This window comes from Leptinotarsa decemlineata, unplaced genomic scaffold (genome assembly GCF_025532065.1).
Source record: "Leptinotarsa decemlineata unplaced genomic scaffold, Ldec_3_MD MMD2_tig00026314_RagTag_RagTag, whole genome shotgun sequence".
In the NCBI taxonomy this organism is placed as follows: domain Eukaryota; kingdom Metazoa; phylum Arthropoda; class Insecta; order Coleoptera; family Chrysomelidae; genus Leptinotarsa; species Leptinotarsa decemlineata.
In genome coordinates this window covers 10,285,380-10,304,292 of record NW_027412684.1, presented here as the reverse complement: position 1 = coordinate 10,304,292, position 18,913 = coordinate 10,285,380, and the positions used below count along the sequence as shown (strand labels likewise).

The 18,913-nt window shown below is 36.6% G+C and overlaps 1 protein-coding gene across 1 annotated transcript in view; it reads left to right on the top strand.

Moving 5' to 3' along the window:
- The window catches only part of LOC111508040 (ATP-binding cassette subfamily G member 4), an 80,736-nt gene extending 62,211 nt beyond the window's left edge, over positions 1-18,525 (top strand). Inside the window, exons 3-11 of the mRNA XM_023163459.2 lie at positions 4,207-4,396; positions 6,285-6,430; positions 12,147-12,270; positions 12,760-12,874; positions 13,578-13,733; positions 15,118-15,381; positions 17,068-17,168; positions 17,232-17,387; positions 17,922-18,525. Coding sequence (XP_023019227.1) covers positions 4,207-4,396; positions 6,285-6,430; positions 12,147-12,270; positions 12,760-12,874; positions 13,578-13,733; positions 15,118-15,381; positions 17,068-17,168; positions 17,232-17,387; positions 17,922-18,317 — 1,648 coding nt within the window. The 3' untranslated portion in view covers positions 18,318-18,525. The remainder of the gene's footprint in view (positions 1-4,206; positions 4,397-6,284; positions 6,431-12,146; positions 12,271-12,759; positions 12,875-13,577; positions 13,734-15,117; positions 15,382-17,067; positions 17,169-17,231; positions 17,388-17,921) is intronic.
- The last annotated feature ends 388 nt before the right edge of the window (positions 18,526-18,913 follow it).

Genomic DNA, 18,913 nt, shown 5'->3' with positions numbered 1-18,913 from the left:
TTCCCGCCAAACGGTCATCTCCCGCTAAAACCAATGAAGCGGAAAGAGGAAAGAGGGGATAGGTGAAAGGTGAAAGCACCCGAATACTTGGAATGGCCTATAAATAGTCAGATCTCGGAGGAATAAGTCCAGTTATCACCCGAAGACGATTATTTATTTATTTATTTATTCATTTATTCTCATACAGGTGTAACCTAATTACATGAGAAAATCGTTATATATGTATCGTACATTCATAGCCAGTATACAATAAAAGAAACTAAAGCTATACATATGTAATAAGAAAAAAATAAAAAAGTAACTAATCCAAAAATATGACAAAGAAGCTATTGGTTGACACTTAATATATAATTTTTCAACTCAGTAAAAAATTATGGATACTAACACTCGAAACGTCGTGACGTAACTTGGTTTGGAATCTTTTAATTTTTATTTTTATTTTCATCTTTTTTGTTAATAATATTTTTTAATTTTTTAATTTTCAGATCTTATTATTATTTCAATTTTTTATTTTCTGGTTGTAGCTTGTATGTTATTTCCTTGTAATTTCAGTTTTTTGTTTTCATAAAATTGTTATTTTTCTTCAATTTTTTATTTTTTTCAGGGATTTCAAATCAATTTATATTACATTAGACAATGGAAGTCCGAACTGATGAAAAGAAGTGTATTTGGTATAATTCAATGTTTAAGTGGAGTAGTTGTTTCAAATTTTTTTTCTTAATATTTATATGAAAGTAGTTGGTTCGAGAGGGTTTCTTCCAGTTTGTCTGAAAGTATGCCTCTTTCAATTATTTGTTCTCTTTCTAATTCTTGAGACGGAGGCAAATTTTGACTTGCGAAATATCAAAAATAAGTATCTGTTCAATTTCTAAAATATTTTTGGCCAAAATATCAACTTCTTATACCCATAATTTCGAGTCTACACAAAGAATTTCTATTTCAACCGAAGAATTATGATTTCAAAATGAAAATTCGTCTCCATTCTATGAATTATGATTTACTCGAATTTCAATCGTTAACCTGGAATTTTCATTGAACTCAGAATACCTGTTTGAACCTTAGGATTGGTACTTCAATTTTCAACTTCAGATGTAGAATTTTGTTTTTAATAACATAATTTCAACTTTATACTTGAAATTTATACTTAACACTCAAAGTGCCGACTCAAAATTCGAAATAACAACTTCACACTCCGAAATGTTTATCTAATAATCGGAATTTCGACTTTCAACTCAGAACTCCGAGTTCAACCACGGAATTCGGACTTCAAACTTGGGATATTGACTCCAATTCAAACAACGGAATTCTACCTATTACTTGGTGCTCTGACTTCGAAACTCTGAATTCATACTTGAAACTGAGAAATATGACTTCCAATTCTGAAATTTTGACTTCAACACAGAATTCCGACTTTCAATTCAAAATTCTGACAAAATTCCAGAATTTTGAACACAGCCAATCACGATATATAACCAATCAGACATGATTTGGAAAACAAAGTCAGAATTCTGAATTAAAGGTTGATATTCTTAAATCAAAGTATAACTTTTTCTCAATAGCAAATGAGCTTCAAATGGTTTCCTTAAAAATTAATCAAATCATCGTACTTGGTTCAAAATAACACCACATAGGAAAATTATATTCTTACTTACTATCGTGGATTGGACTTCCTGTCGGGCGCGTCCCCAGGTGGCGGATAGGGGGACGGCCAGGGGACAGGACGCCATGTCCTGGAAGCCAATGTGGCCTTACGGACGGCGTCGCCGGCTCCTGGTCAGTGGTAGGGGAACTACCACTGAGGGGAACTAAAACTCCCCAAAAGCCTTTGGAAAACATGCCACCGTGGACCAGCCGCAGGGTGATATGCGGTAACGAACGATCTCCTTGGGGAACTGGGCGAAACCTCATTGTAATCAGCCTACCTCTGGTAATGCGGGGCTCTGCCAGAGGTGACCAACTCTTCTCTTGCTACTCGTGGGAAAACACATGAATGAAACAAACACAAAAAAAGAAACAACAAAAACAAAAAACCAATCCCGAGGCTAGACAGAAGTGCTCACCTCAATCTAAGGCGGTGGCTGGGGATGAACAGAAATGTCCACCCTAATCTACCGCTTGGAATGGGGCTGGACATAGCAGATTACCTCGTGATGTAATACAGAGGCCAAGGCGTAATAGCGCATTTGCGGCGCCGATGCCAAAGGGAGAAAGAGAGTGAAGAAGGCAGGAGTGGCAGCAACTATAAGCAAGGGCACTTTCTGCAGCGGTCACCAAGAGCTCCGCCTTGAATAAAGACGAGGAACCGGCTGCTCCAGCAGAAAAGCTCCCTCACTTGTGCACCTCCACGGAGGGAACCCCAAGAAGGTTAAAGAAGCCGTGCAACAACAGTAATGTCGCTGCACTTTCCAAAACCTTACCGGAGGCCACCGTGAGACACCTCAAGGTTGCCAAACACACCTCTATGCAGGATGTATGAACAGGAAGATGAGGCTGTCAGATATGGCCTATGCGAGTGCCCGAAGTTATCGTTAATAAGAGAGTGTGTGTTCGGCGAGTCTTGGCCTACACCTGCCAATATAAAGGAGATGTTTCCTAGTGACCTGTCCACCTTTCTAGAAAGGAAAGGATGGACGATGGCCTAGGAAGACAACTCCTCGGGAAGATGTACAATGGGTAACACGTGGCCTAAGTGCTGTGGGTCTATAGTCACCCTCCCTACTCTACAGATACAGATACAGATGTCTTGAGCGCAGAGTATTTTTGGGATATCGTTCTTGAGATATTTGTTCAATAGTTTGTTTGACAGCTCTCCCTCTCATTGATACTATTAGGTTATTTCGAAAGTTTTGTCCATTTCTGTGAGTCTACTTTGAACTGTAATATCCCAGTAATTACTCGTTCAATTTATTCGAAACAAACCCATTATTGCCAAAGTAACGCAAATGGAATGATTCCGTCAGCATTCGATGAAGTAGACGAAGGTCGTTTCTGCCTGGTCCTGATTGGCGAAGGTTCTACCGGTGAGAAAGTTATCCAAGTGCTTGAAAAGATGATAATCGGTTGGCGAAAGGTCTGGGGAGTACGGTGGGTGACGCAGAACTTCAATTTTGGAATTGTGATTTGTGAAACATACGTTGTCGTGGGGCAGAGTCGGGCCACTTTTGTTGTTCAGTGTCGACTGCTACTGACGCAATTTCTTGGTATATTTCGTCCATTTCCTCATAATAGGACTTTATTCTGATGGTTTGGCCCAGTTGCAGAAAGTTATATTGAATCACACCATGGTCTTTTTTTAGTGGATTTTCGTCTTCAGAGAGTGCCTGGGTGGCTCATCGGTGTTCAACCACTGACCTGAATGTCTTCTGTTGTCATGAAGGATTCACTTTTTATCACCCGTGACGATCCAATCCGAAAAAGGATCGTTTGGTTGTACGAATGCATAGAAGAACAGACTTCGAAACATGACGATATTTGTCGATCCTTCAAATCGTGAGGCACCCACTTTTCGAGCTTTTTGACTTTTTCAATACGTTTGAAACCACCAAAAACCGCATGGGAGCTGACGCCCAGTTCTTCTGCCATCCCACGCACCGTTTGTGCGTGGAATGTGCGTAGGGTTCTCAAATCGTCGTCTTCGATTACTGTAGGTCGACCACTTCCTACCTTATCTTGGAGGCTGAATTTCGCAAACAGTGCGTTTATTGACATTATCATGGCCAAATGCCTGATCAATTTTTTGGCAGCGCTTTGGTTCAAAAGAGGCAAAATATTGAAATTTGCAGAAAAAAATAGCAGCATCAATATATAGAGTACAAAATTTTCTATTAATCGGTCTATACCACGACACGCTATGAATATTAATTGAAATATGGAGCTACAAAAACACATGACATTGAAACGGGCTAATTTTTTGGAACGATTTAATGGAATTCAATCAAATAAATCAATAAAACATTCAAAATTGGTTGCTGTGAACCTAATACTCGGTAAATGTAATTACTAAGTCCAGTGATGACGTATCTCACAATTAGAGGTTCTTCGAAGATAATTACGATTAAATCCACCGTATAAGTTGAACCGTACACCATTATTTGTAGGGTATTTTTACCTACTGTCACAAATGATAACTTCCAGACCTTTTTCATTGTTTCCTATCTTTGCTATTAGGTACATATGTGCCCTTCTCGAAGATTTTTTTTGTTTCAGAACTGCAGGTGTGAAAGGGAGTATCAAAATCAACGGCAAACCGAGACAAATGAAACTTTTCAACAAATTGTCCTCTTATATAATGCAAGAAGATTTAGTTCAACCTAGATTGAGTGTGAGGGAGTCTATGGTGATAGCAGCGGAGCTAAAGTTGGGATCTACAATAGGACATCAAGAGAAACTTGCTGTGGTAAGCCAAATGATCAGAGTGTTCTTTCTATTAGTATTTTATATTTCATTCATGTTGAGTTGCAATTCTCCTGACATAATATTTGGGATGTTGGCTATATTGTCCTTAGATAATTATTATTGATATTTCATACTTGTCAAGCAAAATAGAAAAATTGAAAGCCGCCCCACTTTATTCATAATTCAAATTAAATTCAATTACACGTCAAACAAGTATTAGTTTTTGGGTTAGTAATGAAAACATTTCGAATCATCCTGATTGTTCCATCGCCACAATCAGGTATTTATTTCTTGTTTAAAATAAAGACGTATCAACTGGAACGTCAAGAAGAGTACTTAGACCACACTACTGAAGATGATTGCCGCAGTTGCAGTTGAAACGTTTGGAGACTGTAACCAAAGAAAACCACGGCAAAACCCGAAAACTATCCAAAGCAAAATAACTATTTTCTCAAAGTATATTCCAGAACGATACCTCGACACTATTCACAAGACATTGTGACCTAAGTCTCGACCTAAGTAGTTGGTCTATACTGGTTCCGCTACGTGAATGGTCGGAGCCAAGCTGCAAAGCTCTTTGGGGTGATCCGATGTCCTCGTTGGTGACCTGGTCTCGATGGTCATCAAGCTCATACCGGAAGTAAATGACGTGGAACCGGTATAGACTACCTACTGACCTACGGTACTCTTGATTAAAAAATCCAATGAATTTCAGCATTCCATGCGGAGAGGTGCTGATTGCTCGTACACCAAGTGACTATGCTTGACAAAGTCAAGTTGAAGATGAATCAGAATTTAAGTCTTGCACCACTTTCATCAAATGCACAAATTAGGGTTAATCTCATTGATCGCATCAAGAGCTTATGACAAAAGACAAGTAAATCAGAGATAACACCAGAGTTTCTATGCATCTTGGTCCATTATTATCACCTTTTGAAGTTATCTGGATCACTTCGATGCTGAGCTATTCTTCCGGTCGATTATTACGAAGTTCAAGCACACTTTTTTTATTTTATCTCCAATCTTTCAAGGCTAATGATCAGCACAATAAATAATATTTCATTCGGCTCTTTTGGTTCATTGTAGTGAGAAAGTTTGTACTTTTGCTTCCTTCGTCATAATCCTCTTCCACAGAAATACAATGCATATCTACTTCGTTGTTATCCCTTCCATTGAAGTTGTTATTTCTCAACTTTTATCTTTTCACAAAAACCTATTTTCTGCATAATCATTTCTGCATCATTAGATTCAGATCTCGATCTTTTAATCGTAGAAATTAATTCCATCTTATTGGCTGAGAACTGTTTAGAAGTTGAACTGTGAATGTAAAGCCTCTCTATTGACCATTGTCTCTTTTGTTTTACTTATTCGATGACACTCTCTTTGGTTTTGCCTTCAAACCAACATTTGCTGGAGTTCCGAACAGTGCCCTCTGGCCAGTAATTTCTCCCAATCTCATTATTTTGAGGGTTCAGTTCAACTTTTGGGAGGGCTCTTATCAAACTTGCAGCTGCCTATTTTTGTGGCTTATATCACAGATGGTGTCTCTGTTTGGGTCAACGATGGGTCGCATCATGAACAAGAACAATTACTGTAACAACTGAGGTATCATCCAAAGTTTTCTCTGCTAAAGAAAGCAACTCTGAAAGTCCGAGTTGAGTCCAACAGGTTTGATCTGGATTGATAGAAAATCAAACATGAATTCAGGAATGGCTGGGTATTGAGATACATTACCAGAAATTCTCACTCACCTATCGAGTGCACAAGAGAATTGTTACATAAAGATCATGAAATCATCAGAGCACTTTCCTAGATAAAATTGATATAAATTCTGTATTTTATCAAAACTGTTAGTTTCAGCAATTCGGAAAGTTTATTTTTTTTTTCAGGTGGACGAAGTTATTGAAATACTTGGCCTAGAAAAATGTTATGACACTAGAACAGAACATTTATCTGGAGGTCAAAGGAGAAGACTCGCAGTTGCCTTGGAGCTAGTCAATAATCCTCCGGTAATTTTTCTGGATGAACCTACCACGTAAGTAATTTTTTTCGGAAAACTATTCTCAAAGAACAACTTCATTGAATAAACTCTATTTCGGAAAACAAGACCAAATAATAAAAGATCCTTTCACTATAAAGTCTACGTCTATTCTAACAAAACGTTCGAAACGCCAAACTGATGGTTCTCGACCTAATGGTATCAGTTTCTTGCAATACTGGCAAGCCAGAGTCTGCTAAATGTATCTACATATACGAGGTGTTTCCAACTACGCTAGGAAACTTCAAAGGTTGATGTGTGATGGAATTTGACGTTCCATAACTTATTTAAGTATTCATTGATAAATTTTCACTGAAAAGTTTACAAAACCGCAGCATGTGCTTCGATATATAATGTGTTTCATACTGGAAATGAAAATGCTTAAGGAAGTTATTGCATAGCGAAACACATGTTGCCGTTTTGTAAACTTTCCAGTTAAAATCTCACATATAGTTGTACTTGAATCTGTTGAGCCGTTTTGAGGAAAAAGTCCGGAATTGATTCGTTTCTGAGATACAAAGTGTTGAAGTTAAAAAGAACGGTCATAAATATCCTCAAACCGATTTGATTGAAATTTGATATAGTCATTTTTTTTAATAGATTAGAATAGTTTATCAACTACACATTTTCATATTTGTAGGAAGTCAGGTGTATAGGCTTTCTTAAATAAATATATAAAACAAAGAAGTAAATTGTAAAAATGTAAAAATATTAACGGGTTGCCTACGTACATAAATAAACATATAAATATTCACCTATGATAATAGGGTACCACAGTACAATCTATACCGGTATGTTTTATCTCGAGTAGACATAGCTGACTTGAACTGTCCTAAAATGATCGTAGTATTCTGAGACTGAGTAAAAGCATTGGTTGAGTATCATTTCCTTGATGGATCTTTTGAATTTGGTGATAATGAAAAAATTGTAATCAACATAATTCATTTTTGCTCTGGTCAACCGATAACGGCATGTTCTTACCTTGTCCGCATTTCTCGTGAAGTGTTGGTGTATATAAGACTGCTTCTCTAGCAACTCAGCATTTTTTCTGATTTCCAGTAGCGTCTGATAAATATATAATGTTGGCAATGGCATGATACGTAATTTTTTGAATAATGGTCTACAGTGCTTCCGGAAACCTGCACTTGCCAGTATTCTTACAGTTTTTTTCTGTAGTTTGAAAATTCTCATCGAACCAGGAGAGCTCCCCCAAAGCTGATGTGCGAGAGGAAAAATGCAAAATACATCATTTGTAGAATCTCACTGCTTGTGATGTTTTTCAGTTGACAAAGGGTATATATCGCACTAGATAGTTTATTTGCGAGAAGTTCTATATGTTCATGCCAAGATAAAGAAGTACTGTCGAAAGTAATGTCAAGTAATTTTACACTTTTGTTGGCTTAACCTACAGTGGTGAACTCAAGATTTTGAGTTTTGTCACTATTCAACTTCAATTTATTTGCTAGAAACCAAGTGTTGTCAACTTCTTCCATTACTTGTGGAATGTTAGATGATGATTGATCGCTATATATTAAAGTTGTGTCGTCTGCATAGAGAATGGACTTATAGGAAAACATAAAATTAACATTAATAACAAAGAACAGGGGCCCAAGTATTGGATCTTGTGGAACACCGTGCTCAACAGGTTCAAAATTTGATGTAACACCATTACACGAAACTGCTTGATACCTATTTGAAAGGTATGATTCTATGAGTGACAGAGATACCCCTTAACTCCATAATAATTCAATTTTTTAAGAAATATACGTGTGATACAAAATCAAAAGCCTTAGACAAATCAAAAAGCGTTATGGCAGTGTGCACACCCTTCTCGACTTATTTAACAATAGATCCAACAATATCAAAGACAGCTAGAATAATAGAACGATATTTGCGAAACCCATATTGACCCTGAAAAAAGAAGTTGTAACTCTCGAAGTAATCATACAGACGCTTTTTCATTATTATTTCAACAACTTTGGAAAAAATAGAGATGATAGAAATGGACCTGTAATTGTCCAGGGAACATGGGTCCCCTTCTTGAAAACTGAAATTACTTTCGCATATTTGAAAACATCAGGAAAAACAGTTCTGTTGACCAGTCCTGTAAAAGGCGAAATTATGATATGTAGGGTTTCCCTAATGATACGAGCGTTCAAATTTGAACTTGTAAGGCAATTATTCAGCCTAATTAGATAGAGATTATTAGCAGTCAATAACATTGAGAAAAAAAATACGCCTCTATTTTTTTTTTGTACTTTAAATTTTTTTTAGCTATTTTTCTAACTTCGTTTCCAAAAAAAATTGAAGCCATTCTTTACATATTGTAGACATGTAAAAAAATAGATTTTTTGTTCAAACTAAACAAAGTTAACTACTTACAAATTCGACACAGCCATAACAACAACAAACATTGATGGTAGGTAGTCCTAGTCATGACACATATACTCGTATGTCACTGAAATTCAAAACAAATATTCCTGTTTAAATGGTATTTATCGATTTTTAATGGATGATACCTTTTCAACTCTGAAATGAAATCAATGTTATGATTTCGAAACTAACGACAAACAAATATGGTTGATTGTTTTGACTAGGCGACTTTCCAGTTTTTGGAAAATATTCAAACTTCGAGCCTTCACGTATAGTTGTTGAAGCCCCTTCCGATTGTTTCATTGACCGGATCTGTCAGAGTTTGTACTGATACTTGCCGTGGAGAAAGTTCCCACTGACCTCAAGTTCTGATGAAGATACTTTCCTTTTGAGACATCAAGTTTAAGATCATCTGAATGAAATAACTGGGTGGCCTTATGCCTCCGGTAGGAATCACAAGGAAGCTGAAGAAATCACTCTGAAACAAAATGAAGGTCAATCATTGACCCGTTTAGACTTTTCCTTGACCATATCAGTGTTCAATGCCTCTCACAATTTTGTCGGACTACGCAAGGCATCTGAACAAATGCGAAATCAGTAAATATGGAGTCGAGTCAAATGACTTGCAACAGTCACTCCGGATCATAGAGAGGTAACGCTAATATTGCACCGAGTCTTACGTTACACATTTCAAGAGCATTCTTACGTTGTTGAGTCGCTTGAAATAATTGAGAAAGTCTCGCGGTGTTTGGTGTGTAAAGTGATACCTCTCGCTCGCCTCGCAAATGACTTTTTTGCGAAAGTAGTGCTGCTGCTTGGTGGTTAGCGATACTCCTGACCAGGGCCGGATTTAGGGGAGGGCAGGGTTTACGGTCCGGGGCCCTCCACAGGAGAGGGACCCCATAATTAAAATATCCAGATTTTGACGGGTCACTAACTTTTACGTTACAATTTTTTTTGCATTTCTACTAAGATTACTTGCACAAACACGATAATATTCTTATCAATATATGAGAAAGCTTGGATTGCAAGTTTCCATTTACAATCAATTTTTTATTCGATCGAGCATTTCAGTGGCAATCGTTTTTTGATGTGTAATTTGTGATTTGTGCCCATGAGTTAAAGAGAAATGAAATATTATCAGTTCGGACTTCCATTGTCTAATATTATTTAAAAGGATTTGAAATCTCAAAAAGAACCAATACAAATGAAAAATTTAAAATAATAGCTGAAAATAACCATTATATTAAGCAAAACTCCTAAAATAAAATTACCTTGAAATAAAATACAAGAAGAAATAGAACAATTAAACAAAAAATTAAAATATTAAGACATCAGAACCTGCTTCAGATCCGGAAACACTATCCGTGGCAGCCTCACGAAAACCAGGTCACCAAACGCGGACTGCGATTCCAAGAATTGCATTTACCGGATACCCTGTGAGTACGGAAAATCCTATATCGGTGAAACTAAGAGGCATTGAAAATTCGCATTGCCGAGCACAAGAAACACACACAGCGAGAGAAATCCAGCAAATCAGGAATAGCAGAGCTTGTTTGGACACATCAACATAACATCGAGTGGTCCCAAGCTGAGATCATACACAGGGAGGAACACTGGTTCAGGAAGAAATTCAAAGAAGCCGCATACATATTGTCCAACAATGTATTCAGCCAAGCTAGCGTAGAAATACACAACATATGGAAACCCATAATCGAGCAAAAAATTTCCAACTCCAGCCAAACTACAGATATTGTGGAATATTCTTCTTCAGCTTTGGTTGAATGAGCAATAGGCAAAGACCTAAGTTTATTGCCATTAGGTAAAAGTACACATTTGAGACTGCGTTTTGACGAGTCTATAAGCAAACGCCAATTATTAGGGTCGTATTTTTCTAATTCCATTTCAGCCACTAATCCCAGAATATTATTGCAAAAAACGAAATCGTTCTCCTTAGAAAACAAAGGAAGTGATTCCTTTTCCCTGAGGCATTCGTTTCTTTGGTTACTAAATTTCTTTCTTTAAATCGAAAAGCTAGAAGTCCTGATGAAGCTTTAGATAATCCGAAATCTCTTATTAAAATCATTTAGATCCTCTTGGTTGATTGGTCTTGGTCTTTCGACGTCTTCAAATTCGCTACCACTATCTTCGCAGCTTGTGTCACTTTCTTCCATTCGTTGAACAATTTCGTGCGTAGGTACCTGAGATGTACTTGGTTGGAGTTCTAATGTATCAGTTGAACGCAGAACCAGTCTAGTAACTGACGGCACAGTAGGAATGATTTTGGCGGTTAGTTCCGGTTATGTTTACGACGCGACGCCAAAATAACAGTCGTCGTGGTGTTTCGACGGTCCACGCCAAATCATAGGACTAATGAGGTTCAAAGAATCTCTCTTGTCATTTTTCCATAATCGTTAACGACTCAACACACGTTTAGGCACTATATTCATTATCCAGGGCTTGTTGTTTGTTACCAATGGCGTTGAAAATACTCCATGTAGGCATTTTTCACGAAGTGCGACACATTAAAACAGAATATTGTGGATGTATATTTGCCACAAATGTAACAAAATCTATTTGGATTGTTTACATAGGTCCTTCTCGACGAAGCCATTGCATAAAAAGAAACAGAAACTAGTAAGACATTCGCGATAGCGATATCAACAGTCAAATAGAGAGTACATTTTAAGGGAGTACATGTATCTCCTAATCTAGAGCTGCTAGAAAAAATCTGAGAGTAGATTTAAAATAAGCGAGCCTAAATAAGTAAACAAAAATTAAAAAATCTCATGCCACAAAAAAATTCGATTTTGTTGTGAGTGTTATGAGCGGTATGGGCATATACAAGGAGAGGTGGATGCGACTCACCTGTCAAAATCTGTCTGTCTGTGTTCCGTTTGACGGAATCCTTTTCAATTTTTACTAAAAAAAATGCCGAACATTTCGGTTCGGTAATTTTTAGTACATATCAATAATTTCAACATTTCATTCATTTTCATTTGATCAGTTCTTTCATAGATTTCAAATCTTTAACAGTCATATAACATCTGTAACATTCATATATCCATAGTATGTTGAATTTTTTGAAAGTACGTTTCGAACGTACGTACGTATAGAAAGTAATATATAACATTTCATTTGGAAAAAAACCACTTTGATACGAGGGAGTATCGACCCTTCATACTGAAGAATATTTCAGAAAAGCCGTATGTATTTTTATGAAACATTTTTTGACAACTACACTCCTTTTGATAAAAACTCGATGTGACAAACACTGCGACAATCAAGAGAAAACTTTTTTTTTGTCAATATGATGCATCGATTATGCTTTATTTTTCAGGGGTTTGGATAATGTGGCGATCAAGCAGTGCATTGGATTTTTACATAAAATAACCAAGCTGGGTAGAACGGTAATATGCACAATTCATCAACCACCATCTTCGTTATTCCAGAATTTTGATCAGGTATGGTATATTAGATACGAATGCATTTGTCGGGAGATGTTAATTCAACCATTGTATAAATCGTATAGAATTTTCCATGAACAATGTCAAAACTATCAAGTAGAACTGAAGCCTTCAGATGATAAATTCAACAGATAATTGCTAGCTCAATATTCATACAAATCTCATAGAATGTTTACTGAACAATGTTAGCATCAATCATCAGGTAGAAATAAAGGCTTTGTAATGAGGAATTTAACAAATACTTTTTACAACTACCAAAAGTCAACCAAGTTTGTCTCATTCGGGGGTTACTTCAATATGAAATGATTTCCACAGTAACTAATTGAATTTCTAACAAATTTTGAAAGCCTCTTTGATATGACCAACGTACTCTTCACAATAATTCAGGTTTGAAATAATCCCGTTGTTCTCAATTTTGTCTATTCTCTATGTGACATATTTGTTCTCATTTAAGCGTATGAAATTTATGAGAGTAACAAATTTCAGGTTTATGTAATGGCAGATGGTTATTGTGTTTTCAACGGATCTCCATCCAAATTAGTACCATTCATGTCATCTGCCAACTTCATTTGCCCGCCCACATCTACACCTGCAGACTACAGTAAGTAGGTACCAAAAAGTTTAAGATTTTTGTTCTGTGATCGAAATGACAGCATTTGAAATTCATATAAAATGATAGTTTTTCAGTTCGAATTTTTGTGTGACATATCAGTGAGATTGTCGCCAAAAAGGGCTAACACATACAGGGTGATTCTTTTCTTCGGTCCATATAAAAAATTAAAATTGGTGATGGTTTCTTGGAGACAACTTGTGCAGCTTGAAGAGTGGTAATAGAAATAAGAATATTGTGAATTTGAAAACACCATGCAAATAATCTGTAGAACGAGTAACTTTTTCCTAATTCAATAGACATTGTATTATTCCCATGCTGGCCTTTCTTGTTTTGGACATAGTTTATAAATGAAAAGAAAAATTTGAACTGCTGGCGTAGAATAAATCCAAAACAAACACTTTCTCCAATCACCAGAAATGCAATATTTTTCCTGAGACACGTTTCACCAACCAAGTTGGCGTCTTCAGGAGATAAATTTGTATAGTTTTGAAACCATTTGAGAAAGCCATTCATAATATCTCTGCTCTATATTCTGCACGTAAATTCAATAACAGAAAGGAAAACTTAAAAGAATCTAAAATTCTGGTGGAATTAGAATCTGTGAAAGTATTTTTGTAATCGAAATTTGACTTGAATGTAACGTTAATCTATTCATTTAACTGTTTTCGAATAATTTTTTTCTTGTTTTCAGTAATAGAACTGGTTCAATCGAATTCTGAAAATGTAACTGTACTCCAAAATCGAATCCAAAATGGAAAATCTAATGTGAAAGACGATATCGAGAAAACATTTATCGATACAAACTGTTATGACATATCCGAAATATACCAAGACACAACGGAAGCAAGTAAGGAATTTATATCTGTATAATTTTTAAAACAGAATATTTATTACACCTTTACTTCACAAAATTTAATTTGTATTAACATGACAGTGGTCTCACAGTACAATTTCTATAAAACTACAAAACTGTCATAGCAGCAGAAAAGACTAGAAAACGGCCCACCAGTTAAAGCGAAGGAAACTTGGTATACGGGCGGCCCAAGAACCCAAGATGGAGTAGGTGCCGGCATTTATGGAGGCAGAGCGAAGACGAGAATCAAACTCTGCCTCGGACAGAACGCAATATCAGGCAGAAGTTGTCGCTATCCAATACAGCATAGGAGATAGAAGGGTAAAAAAAGCATAGCCATTAGGGAGCTGTCTTAGCGCATTAAATGAGCTAGGTTCTTACAATAGATTTACCCTAGCCTGGATACCCGGACACAAGGGCAATGAAGAGACCGATGTTTAGCACGTAAAGGTGCATCCAAGGCAAATGATGAAATATAAAAATATATATTTTTTGTGGGCACTTGGCCTTGTTATATGTAATACCAGTATCAAGAAGTTTATTAGTGGATTTTGGGCAAATAAAAGGCGGATATTAAAATACCGTATGGTTGTTTTTCGGCCTTCCGAATGTTGGACAACACAATTGACGACAAGGATGGTATAGGTCCAAAACCTTCTGTGGGCTGGTGAAGAGAAGAATAAAGACATCTTTCAATCATGGATGTAAGCCAAATCGCTAAAAAGGTAGGAAAAGCATCCAGGAATGAAGCAGGCAAAAAAGTTCGTGAAGGAACCCTCTTCTAAATTCACGGAAGTCTTGCTAAACCACAACCGTACAGTTGAGAGGTTAGTGGTAGGTCTACTAACTGGGCATTGTCGGCTCATAAAACATATGAGCATTGTGGGCCAGGCAGAAAAAACTCCAAGCAGGCTCTGTCAGGAGAAAGAAGAAACAGCCCTTTACATGTTATGTGAATGCAAAGCGTATGCAAGGCTGTGGGGCATGGGAGATGCGGGAATGAGGAACCGGAGGCTACTGAGTAAATGTGAATCAGATTTGATTTTCCATACTTCAGAGTGACATCAAGGTGGCGCGTATCACTGACCATCATCCTCAGCCGTTAGCAGTCTCTTGGGATTCCTTCTACAGAAGTTTCTTTCAGAAGTATTTCTTGCCACGATTCTTATTATTTCGAGCCTTCACCTGGATACTGATAAAATTAAAGGTCTCAGTAGACGGCCAAAAAGAAATGAATTATTTACTTCGATGTATATGCTCTAGACAATTGTATAATTACCAAATAATCTTGTTTAGTTAACACTCAATTATATTTTGTAATTTCATTCACTTGACTCACAATTTACTTGATTGACCTTATGGTACTATTTTTTTGTAGAAACATCCAGTGATAACGTAGAGTTTCCTACGTCATTTTGGACTCAATTTCAAATTCTGCTCTACAGAATGTTCACCCAACAGAGGAGGAACAAAACAATGCTCTACATTCAATTCTTTCACCACCTTGTCTCCGGGATATTGCTGGGAGGAATTTTCATTGGTACAGGAAACAAGGCTAGTCAAACGATGTCTGTGTTCAAATACATCCTTAGTACTAACGTATTTTATATGTACACCTATGTTATGTCGCCAGTATTATTATGTGAGTATTCAACCTTTCTTATTCTCAGGAACTTCTTATACTTGACAAATGTTTCGCACTTTAGGTTCCTCTGAACTATAATTCTACGTAAAGAAACACTTATAATTCTATATAAGGAAACGCTTACAAACGCCAACTTCACGTCATTTCCCCGAACAGTCTTCTGTCTCGCTCATTTTATTTTGTATGCAGGTGTTCAATTTTCGTTTGGCAAAGCCTGAAGCGATGCCAATGACAGGTTCTGGTCTGATGAAGCTGCTTGTAGCACCCTCCTTTGCAAGAGAATCAGCAGTTTCATTGTCATCCAGACCAGAGACTCTGTTAAGTCTTCCTATCGAGAAGAGTCGTTTTTGGCAATTCGCTACCAATTTAGACGTTGCTCGGTAGGAGCCAAGAGATTCCAACGCCACTTGACTATCCGAGAATATGTTTATTGACTTGTGAATGAGGTCAGATTCTTTCAATCTCTCCGCACATAGTTCAGTAAGGTAAATTTCCGCTTGAAATACAGTCGCATAGGTTCCTAGACAGGTTGATATCTCTGTCCTGGGTCTGCGACTGAAAACAGATGCACCAGAACTGGAAGGCGTTTTTGATCCATCTGTGAACCAACAACTATCTGCTCGTAACAGTACTTTACAAGGCAGTTCGTAGTTGACAGTTGGAAGCATAAAGTCAAAGGTCATTTTCAGAATGATGTGACTTCCAATGTCAACCAACAGTCTGTTGCACTCTGCATTAAATTGATTTGTGCAATTGGTAATGTGCACAAGTCTGTATGCAGTCGATCTAGCCTCTCTCTCCAGAAAACTCTGGAGAGGGGGTAGATCTAGAAGGATCTCTGGCATCGCCTGTCAACGTTCTTGAATTTGAAATACGAGTAACTGTGATATTACGACCGTACAATACGTGATGATATGAATAGTAGGTGTTCGAATTTTCATTGTCTAAAAAGTTTTAACAGATTCATAAGCCAACAGGATATGAGTGAAGATACATGCTGAGTTTTAAATATTCAAATGAGTTACACTTAGGACTATGAAGGAATAAACATGCATTGTCAATGAAATATACGATAAAACACATAGGAAAGAAAACTTTAGGCTTTCTACTCTTTCATCTTGCTTGGCTTGCCTTTGAGGTTGTGGTTCAGGGTAGTACCACTGATGAGACCTATGGCGGGTCTGAACAGCGCTATCTAGTGTTGAATCATACATCTCTTGTATTTGGACTTTGTGTTTGGGCTCCGCTTTTTAACATCTTGCCTTGCAGTAAAAGTTGCAATGAAAGACAGTTTTTTGACTTTGCAACTAACCACTTTGGGGAGCGTCTTCGTGAGAGGAGATGCCATCGCCTTTCTTCACTGACCGTATTAAGAAAAGAATAGAATACCTCATCGACTCATAAACTTTCTACATGTATATGAAATATAAATGAAAATAATAACTATTATAATATCTCTGATGTTAGTAAAAATATCACAACTTATTTATTCTCCACAAATCGCAATGAGATGCGTTCATAACTGGCATTAAAATTAGTGTTACCAAAAAATCGTCCTGTTGGGTTGCTGGACTGAACCAAAATGCAAATTTTCATTCTTCAAATGAACACATATACTCATTTGGAATGCAACACCTATCTGTATGTTTGTGAACAATAAAATAAATGCAATAACTTTTTCAGTTCCTTTAGAAGTCAGTTTGCTAAAACGAGAGTATTTCAATAGATGGTTTGGTCTCAAGGCATATTTTTGTGCAGTCACCTTGGTTAATATTCCAATATTGGTAAGATCTTTCTCACCTCCCATTATTTCATTCCATTATATCATCGAATTTTTTATTTTACAGATAGTCAATGTTTTGCTATTCAACAGTATATCATATTTAATGGCGGACCATCCATGGGAACTTCAAAGATTTATGTGGTTCAATTTGTTAGCGTTGGCAATAGCTCTGTGTTCCCAAGGACTTGGGTATGCCATTGGTGGTGCTTTTGAAATATTGGTAAGTAGTTAGTGGAAAGTAGTAGGGTCACTCATATAACTGCAATATCTAAAGTTCTAGAGTTCTTGGAATATATACTAGGTATATATTCGTCAAGTTTTCACTTTTTGAAATATATTTTCGTATTGTCTCTAACATGCATGGTGGAATCTACTAAACTATAATAATAATGAAAATAAAGATTTGAAGAAATGAAATTTTGCTGCAGCTGTGTAGTTCGGAAAAAAATTGTAACATTTTCATCAACTTCACAATCAATTTCTGCTTTGAACTCTTTTTTCTTAATAATTTCATACCTATTTTCCGTTTGTCTTTAATTCTTCTGACCAAAAAAAAGTGAAAAAGAATGCATCTCATATTATCAATCAAAGTTTTTTAAGTCAATGCAGGCACACACTAATAAAATTACAGAGACGAAGGTTTCAGAAAAACAAAAATTATAACACAATTCAGTGAATCAAATCCAGACTTCTAAACCCGAATTTCCATATCTTAACAATTGAGTCTTAATTTTTCTGTTATTTTTTTTTCCAGTCAGGATCAGTAGTAGCCCCCCACATCTTGGCCGTGCTCCTCGCACTGTCAGTTTATGGAATGGGCTACAAGGATGATGTAGAGTACTTTATGAAAGTTCTCATGTCCATGAGTTACCTGAGATACGGAGTTGTAGGCATCACAGCGTCCTTCTTCAACGAACGGGAGCCTCTAGAGTGCGACGAGCTTTACTGTCACTATCGAGATCCTAAAATACTGATGGCTGACATGGGTATGGCGAATTCGAAAGTAGAGAACCAGCTTTTCTTCACCCTCATTATGATGATTATATTCAGGGTGATTGCTTATGTGGCGCTCAAATACAGGATGACGTCGGAACTAAGAAACAGAATCGTTCACATTGCTGTCAAAGTTATCAAGCAGAACGAAACTTGATGTGTTGTGTGTAATGAGTATTGTATACGGGTAAAATGGCAAACAAAGACCGCTAGGTCTACGCTGAGTTAGCTAAATTTTTGCACTCGGAATTGCCAGAAAACAGTTGCTAGAACATATTAAAATCTGCTCATTCGAAGACATTCTGTTTATATAAATGGTGCTACATAGGCACGGTGTTAAATTATCAAAATAAACCTATTTATTACTTGTTTTTTTATTCATCATTCCTAATCGATTAGAAGAGCATATGAGAGTTGAAAAACATTATATCTAGAATATCAACAATTTCTTAGAAGTATAATTGCGAAATTAACAAAAAATATGTCAAAATGAAAGAGTTAACTCGAAACTTAATTCATTTTGTTTTTGTTTTGTGGAGAAACCTAGACAGCTCAAAGTCAAACTCAAGTATTTAAATGTTGCTACTCACATGAAGATATAGAAAATTAAGGTTCAATAAATGTAGAGCACCAACAAAGAAAGCGGACTAACTTTTGAGTTGAAGTACATAATAAGTAAGACCACCCTGTAGCATATGGCATTTCAGTCACACTCCAAAATGCATAATAAATAACAAAATATCATTTGGAACA